The sequence below is a fragment of the Amblyraja radiata genome, chromosome 23, assembly GCF_010909765.2.
Source record: "Amblyraja radiata isolate CabotCenter1 chromosome 23, sAmbRad1.1.pri, whole genome shotgun sequence".
NCBI classification, from domain to species: domain Eukaryota; kingdom Metazoa; phylum Chordata; class Chondrichthyes; order Rajiformes; family Rajidae; genus Amblyraja; species Amblyraja radiata.
In genome coordinates, this window is record NC_045978.1 from 2307812 (window position 1) to 2316076 (window position 8265).

The 8265-nt window shown below is 45.1% G+C and overlaps 1 protein-coding gene across 6 annotated transcripts in view; it reads right to left on the reverse strand.

Moving 5' to 3' along the window:
• Window positions 1-1367, reverse strand: part of LOC116986141 (polycomb group protein ASXL1-like) — a 78219-nt gene extending 76852 nt beyond the window's left edge. For 4 of the 6 annotated variants that reach the window (XM_033041331.1, XM_033041325.1, XM_033041323.1 and 1 more), the window contains exon 1: window positions 936-1367. In XM_033041331.1, coding sequence (XP_032897222.1) covers window positions 936-995 — 60 coding nt within the window. In that variant the 5' untranslated portion in view covers window positions 996-1367. The remainder of the gene's footprint in view (window positions 1-935) is intronic. The other 2 variants (XM_033041328.1, XM_033041327.1) reach the window with 2 other exon arrangements.
• Between the last annotated feature and the right edge of the window lie 6898 nt (window positions 1368-8265).

The window sequence follows — 8265 nt, forward strand, 5'->3', positions numbered from 1 at the left end:
GGGAAAGGGTGAGGAGGAGGAGCAGATTATAGACGTGTGCAGCAAATCACAATGGATGCTGTCTATCCATTCCCTCCATAGATGCTGTCTGACTTCAAAGTTCTTCCAGCACTTTGTGTGTTGCTCAAGATTCCAGTATCTGCAATTCCTTCGGTCTACAAAATATTCAGATGCATGTTTACAATCAATGCATTTGCAACCAGCATTGGTAGTTCCTCGTGTACATTTATAACTTTAACCATCTTTTGAGGGAAGGCGAGGGTTTTTGAGGGATGGCAGGGAACTAGGGAGACTTCAGGGAGAGGGTGAGGGGCTGAAGGAGAGGAAGGCGCAGGAGATGATCGTGTACAGCAAAGATCTTTGGTGTACAGGGTTTCTCTCCTTCCCCCCCCACCCCACTAACCCCAACCCCGTGTGTTCAACCATCTCCTGGCCGGGGTGCGGGTGTGAGGGGGCGCAGAGCCGGCTATGAGGGAGCGCAGGGCCGGGTGTAAGGGGGAGGGAGTGAGTGAGGGAGCGCCCCGGGCCGGGGGAGTGAGTGAGCGCCCCGGGCCAGGGAAGGAGTGAGGGAGCGCCCCGGGCCGGGTGTAAGGGGGGAGTGAGGGAGCGCCCCGGGCCGGGGAGTGAGGGAGCGCCCCGGACCGGGCGTAAGGGGGGAGTGAGGGAGCGCCCCGGGCCGGGTGTAAGGGGGGAGGGAGGGAGCGCCCCGGGCCGGGTGTAAGGGGGGAGGGAGGGAGTGAGGGAGCGCCCCGGGCCGGGTGTAAGGGGGGAGGGAGGGAGTGAGGGAGCGCCCCGGGCCGGGTGTAAGGGGGGAGTGAGGGAGCGCCCCGGGCCGGGGAGGGAGGGAGTGAGGGAGCGCCCCGGGCCGGGTGTAAGGGGGGAGGGAGGGAGTGAGGGAGCGCCCCGGGCCGGGGAGGGAGGGAGCGCGTAGTTACCATGCGGGCAGCCTCGGCCCACGTGCGGTCCCGCTTCCTCCGCTGTTGCTGCTGCTTCATGGCCGCCGCCTCTCACTATCTCGCTCTGCTTTTCCCTTTCCCGCCGCTTCTCTGCAAAGCTCCTTCTTTGGGGTTTTTTTTTCCTCAGGCCAAGGAATATCCGGTTTTTATTTTTAAAAGGCGAGGAGGAGGAGGCGGCGGCCGAGACCACACTGACGCTGCGCTGCGAGGAGAGGGCGGACGGACGCTCCTTCACCGGGCGGGTTGGCGGGCTTTGCGCTGCTGTGCGGTTCGGGCTGTGCGGTGCGGGCGGGCGCTCCTTCAACCGTGCGGTGTGAGGTAAACTGGGCTGTGCGGGCGGGCGCTGCGGATCCGGGGGCTCCTAGGCGACGCGGACGGCCATACTGAGCCAGGGTCAAAGGGCGACTGACATCATCCGCCGCAGCCCCCCTCCCCCCCTGCTATTTAATTTTATTTATTGCAAACGTGCATTCCGACCGCGCGTTTGCATTAACACCTGCTGCCCGATTTTGATCATGTATTTTTAAAACTGTGGAGGTTGGAGGGGGTGGCTGCATTGTTGTGTGGAGGGAGCCGGCGGTGCTCCCTGGCGTTTGTAGTTCCGGATGAAGGCCGCGCCGTTGATGGAAGCGGAGCCGCTCCCGGAAAGACTACAAGGACCATGAGCCTGAGCGGCGACCGCGCCAGCGATTGCTGCAAAGGGCCGACTCCGCCGCTGCGGGGCACTGAGTGGAACTGCAGCAGATCATCTGCTGAATTAAACGTGCCAGCCCAAGGGTAGTTTTGCAAACAATTCAGCAAAGCTCCTGCGATCAGCATACTCAAAATTAATTCTATGTGTTTTTTTTCCACACTATTCTGTCTATAATCTCCCTTTGAAAGTTTTAATTGAACTCGAGGAGTGTTGAATTTAAATACAATTAATAAAAATGGAAAAATTATGTTGGCAAATAAAATATAATTTGTAGGATGGCTTGATTGTAATCATGTATATTCCGCTGACTGGATAGCATGTAACAAAAATCCTTTTCACTGTACCTCAGCACACGTGGCAATAATAAATTAAACCAAACTACACCCTCGGACTCATTGGAGACCCTCGGACTATCTTTGATCGGACTTTACTGGCTTTATCTTGCACCAAACGTTATTCACTTTATTCCTTTTATTATGTGTCTGTACACTGGATGGCTCGATTGTAATCATGTATTATAATTTCCGATGACTGGTTAGTACGCAAAAGTTTTTCACTGTACCTTGGTGCGTGTGACAATAAACAAGACTACATTGCAGTAAAACTCAATCTGTAGAAATTAATGCAAAGTAATTATCATGGAAATCAGAGGTAGACAATCACTCACCCAGACCTGCAACGGACCCTAACTTTAAAAGATTTTCCAGCATCTGCAGTTCCTTCTTAAACATCATTAAAATCAGGATAGCTTCAGTGTTTTATAAAATGGGTTACAATTGAGTGAACAATGACACTAGACTGTGGAACAGCATGTCTCTTCTCATCAGAACTGCCCCCTCCATCGACTCAAAAGACTTAAAACTTCCAAGACTCACAAGACTTAAGTCCAGACTTAAAACTTCCAAGACTCACAAGCGTTTCTTGAGATCCTTTGAGGGAGCACTATATGTATGTATGTATTTATGTATGTATTGTTAGATCTATGTACCACTATGTAGCATGTTAGTACCTGCGCTGATGTAAAGCACTTTGGTCAACGAGAGTCGTTTTTAAATGTGCTATAGAAATGAAATTGACTTGACGACTATTTTAATGTTATGATTGAAAAATACAGCATGGAAACAGCCCCCTCGGCCCACAGAGGCAACACTGATCATCGATCAGCAATACCCACTATGTTATTCCACTTTCTCATCCACTCCCAACACACAATGGGCTGTTTATAGAGGGCCAATTAACCTACAAGCCCGCACGTCTTTGGGATGTAGGAGGAAATCGGAGCACGTGGAGGAAATCCATAGTCACAGGGACAATGTGCATACTCCACACAGAACCCACGATCCGAATCGGACCCGTGTTTAGTACGGCGAGACAGCAGTCTACCACCTGAACCATTATGTCAAAAGAATGTTCAGTGTTGACCTTAATTATCCTTTCATATGCAGCAATGCAATTTGTTGCATTAATGGTAGACAAAAATGCTGGTGAAACTCAGCGGGTGAGGCAGCATCTATGGAGCACAGGAATAGGTGACGTTTTGGGTTGAGACCCGAAACATCACCTATTCCTTCGCTCCATGGATGCTGCCTCACCTATTAAGTTTCTCCAGCATTTTTGTCTACCTTCAATTTTTCCAGCATCTGCAGTTCTTTCTTAAACATTTGTTGAATTAATATATCTTCTTTCATTTGAACTAATTTAGACCCAAACTTCCAAGATTCTCTGCCAAAACAGCCAAAGAGTAATACTTAAAAAGCTTGTTTCAAATGTGTTTCATCCAAGTAAACAAAATTATTCTATTCACGGCTTGGACATTTTTATTGTTCTTTAGAGCTTGGGTGGAGAAAAATTATAATCTTTCCGGCTAATTTACCAAAACACCTAAGGTTTACAAAGTGATTAGGAAATATAATTTAGGGAGATAGTCAAGTTACATGTTCAAATGATATTTCAATTATACATTAGAATGCGCGAGTTTGAAATATTAGAAAATGCTTTAAAGATGTCAGACAGCTTATGCTAAGGTATTTGTTAAAGTGGCATTTAAGAGGCTTTTAGATGGGCACATGGATATGAAAGGAATGGAGGGATCTGTGCAAGCTGATAAGATCAGTTCAACTTGGCCTTGTTCGGCACAGACATTGTGGGTCGCAGGGTCTGTTTCTGTGTTGTATTGTTCTGTGCTCTATGCTTCTCTAAACAACTATTGAAAAAACGAATTAAAGAATATCGCTTCAGCTTTTGTCGTGAGTAAATGCAGGTATCAAAAGTGCAAAGTGTGGTTTAACAGGACGGGTTAAAACGTCAGTTATACTTTTCAGTTGAAGCCTGTCTCCTTACTTACAACACAGTGATTTCTGTTCCTCTGTGTGAACGTTGAACCTCAGGTGACCTGACTGTGCATGGAATGCAACAACCGGGCAGGATGGCCACTGCATAGTCTTTCCAGTTCTTCATAGAGCATCTGCTTCCTGGTGGTTTACCGAGGCAACTTCTAAATGTGTCGCTGCTATAAATCTCAACAGTACAATTTCAGTTGGGAAGGAGAGGCCACGGAAAGGAAACATATTTCAGGTCTGACACATCTATAGATAATTGAAGGATGTTCTTCACACTATCTTTAACTTTTATACCAACCCTGTTGTCCACTACATTATAAAACCAAGGATTTGTAGCTGCTGGTTTACAAAAGAAGACATAGAAAGCTGGAATATCTCAGCGGGTCAGGCAGCATCTTAAGAGAACATGGATAGGTGAAGTTTTGGGTTGAGAACCTTCTTCAGACTGATTGGTGTGCGGTGGACGGATGGAAAGCTAGAAGAGAGGTTCCAGACCTGAAACGTCACCTATCCATATTCTCCTGAGATGCTGTTTTACCCGCTGAGTTAGTCCAGCACTTTGTGTCTTCCATTGTTGGAATGTATTTTAAAATGAGCCGTGAACATATTTTAAGTGGTGAATTTATTTAAGCTATGCAATAGACTTCAACATAAATATTATGTTATGTTAAAAATATTTTCTGAACTGACATATCTTGCATTGGGCCATGCCGAAGACCACAAAGAATATATCGTGGCAGAAATAAATACAGAAATCGCCACTTCATACTTCGTGAATTCACCTTTTTTAAATAAAAATCAAAAAACTAAGAAAGGCTTCCACCTTAAAAATATATTAAATACTTTCTGCATTTTCCTGCACAGAAAAACTGAGTGAACATATCACCTTAACCCAGCTCACAGCACTTTCTGTTCTTTGTCAGAGAATTGTGGATTAACTACAGTACAGGATTTGATCAGAGTCAGGACAAGCAAAATGCTGCGTTTTAAAAAGGTATTGCCTAAAATATGAATGTCAGTAGTCAAGATATGTTAAACTGTTACTGTACAGCACGAACATAGGCCCTTTGGCCCAGCTTGACCATGCTAACCACGTTGGCATACTTTGCCTGCATTTGACCTATATCCCTCTGAATCCTTCCTATCCATGTACCTGTCCAGATGTCTTTTAAGTGTCATAATTGCATTTCTCCGGCAGCTCATTCCAGATACAGACTACCTTCTGAGTAAAAACATCGCTTGACATTCCTCTAAAATATCTGCCCTCGATATCTTTCACCCGATGTCCTCTAGTCTTGGAATCCTTTACCCTCCTATTTCTTTATTTCTTGCTTTTCTCAAAGGATTTTTTCATACTCAACTCTTTTTTGCCTCCATTTCCCTTTGGTTTAATTCCCTTTTATCCTTATCTTCTTAACAATGCCTAAACGGAACATCATGGGCTCAATAATGCTGGAAGCAAGTGGGCTCTTCTATTTTTGCACAACACTGATTTGCAAAAGACATTGCATTAAATGCAGTTTCATCGCAGAAACGCAGCACTAAAATAGTCTGCACAGCAAGCAACGACTTAAGGGTTCGGGTAGTAATCAGATATGACACTGCAATGATTCTACCTACTCTCTGAATAACCCCGACAATCTTTCATCAAATAAAGGTAGACAAAAATGCTGGAGAAACTCAGCGGGTGCAGCAGCATCTATGAAGCGAAGGAGATAGGCAACGTTTCGGGCCGAAACCCTTCTTCAGACTGATACAGGGTGGGGGAAGGCGGGGAGAAGAAAGCAAGAAGGAGGAGGAGGAGCTCGAGGGCTGAGGTAGGAAGGGGAGGAGACAGCAAGGGTTAACAGAATTGTGAGAAATCAATGTTCATTTCATCAAACAAATTTGCCCTTGACTCAGTTTGCTCTGTTTCAAACAATATGAACTGTCTAGGAAGGAACTGCAGATGCTGGTTTATACTGAAGTGAAACTCTGGAGTAACTCAGCGGATCAGGCAGCATCTCTAGAGAAAAAGGAATAGGTGGCGTTTTGGGTCGGAACCCTTCTTCAGATTGAAAGGAGGTGGTGAGGGAAGAGTGGAGATAGGAAAAGGCCAGAACAAGTTGGTAGCTGAGCAGAGAAACCTGATCAGCGGCTGGCCTTTGAACAATCAATGTAGCTGTCGTTACTTTCTCTGTGACCCTACTGCCCTCGTGAGGTTGAAAGTAGACTAGTATAACTTTTTCTCTTTAAGTTTTTCCTCATTGAAGTGAAATAGCAGTCACTTAACTGGCTAACACCGCTGTCCACTTGGTATATCCTTGTAGAAACAGAAAAATAGGTGCAGGAGTAGGCCATTCGGCCCTTTGAGCCAGCACCACCATTCAAGATGATCACCTAAAATCAATACCCCGTTCCTGCTTTTCCCCCCATATCCCTTGATTCCTTTAGTCCTAAGAGCTAAATCTAACTCTTGAAAACATCCAGTGAATTGGCCTCCACTGTCTTCTGTGGCAGACAATTCCACAGATTCACAACTCTCAAGGTGAAGAAAATGTTCCTCCTCTCAGTCCTAAATGGCCTAGGCCTTATTCTTAAACTGTGACCCCTAGTTCTGGAATCCCCCAACATCAGGAACATTTTTTCTGCATCTAGCCTGTCCAATCCTTTAAGAATTTTATATGTTTCTATAAGATCCCCTCTCACACTTCTAAATTCCAGTGATACAAGCCCAGTCGACGCATTTTTTCATCATATGTACAGACTGTTTACATCAGAATTTGTAACTTTGAGATGTAAAGGACACCATACCCATAATAGAGTAGCTGACAACATGCTTACATGTGGTTTCCACATTTCAGAAAGTCTTTGCTGAATAGGTTGAAATAAACCTTATTAGCACTGTCCCAACAGTCCGAAGGGTCCTAACCTGAAATGTCATCTGTCCATTTCCTCCACAGATTCTGCCTGTTCATCGATTTCCTCCAGCACTGTGCTCTGCTCATGATTCCAGCATCTAGCAGTTCCTTGTTTAGTTTAGAGATACAGCATGGATGCAGACCCTTGAGCCCCCTGAGGCCATGGCAACCATCGATTACCCATTCATACTCGTAATATGTTACCCCCCACTTTCACATCCACTCTAGGGGCAACTTACAGAGGGCCAATTAATCTGCTCATCCACACGTCTTTGGGATGTGGGCGGAAACCGGATCACCCGGAAGAAATCCACGCGGTCACAGGGAGAACGTGTAAAATCCAAGGGCAAGGATTGAATCCAGGTCTCTGGTGCTGTGAGACAGTGGCTCTACCCGCCGTGCCATCGTGTCGCCCTTTACACCTCTGTTTCCCCTTCACGCCTCTGTTTCCCCTTTACACCTCTGTTTTCCCAGAATCAAACTTTCTTATCACTATGTTGACTGCAGTTGACGAAAATAAAGCCCCTCAATGCTATTTCCCGATGTTGGGGGAGTCCAGAACCAGGGGCCACAATTTAAGAATAAGGGATAAGCCATTTAGAATGGAGATGAGGAAACACTTCTTCACACAGAGAGTGGTGGGTCTGTGGAATTCTCTGCCTCAGGCCGGTTCTCTGGATACTTTCAGGAGAGAGCTAGATAGGGCTCTTAAAGATAGCGGAGTCGGGGGATATGGGGAGAAGGCAGGAACGGGGTACTGATTGTGGATGATCAGCCATGATCACATTGAATGGTTCGAAGGGCCGAATGGCCTACTCCTGCACCTATTGTCTAATTGTTATAAGTAACGGTAGCTTCCCCTACTGGTTGGTTGTTGAAATCAAATACAGTTGATTTTAAATGGATTTTTCTCCAAAGAGCTGGAATGGGTGGATGGGGGAGAATAATAATCAGCTTCTGGGAGGAGAGAGGGTTGTGAGATCAATAAAGTCTAAAGCTAGCTTATTAATAATTTATAACAATATTGATTATTTTTTTATAAATTAAAAAACAAGATATTACATTCAAAAATCCTTCTAAGTATTAGGGAGTATTGTAATGAAACATTACATCTTATTAACATTACTGGAAAAGGGGCATTATTTCAAAATGTTTTTCAAGTTATTAATGGGAAGTATGTTATTCCCAACATCAATGACTTATTGATATACTTAAATTCTACGTCTTTTGGATAAAATAAATGGCTTTCACGAATTTAGCGTCAATTACCTGATAACTTCATCAAAAATATTATGGATTCCAACGCTCTATTAAAGGTGTTTCTGTTTGTGAGAATCATGTCGTCTCTGAGAAAAGGAAATAACAATCACTTTATT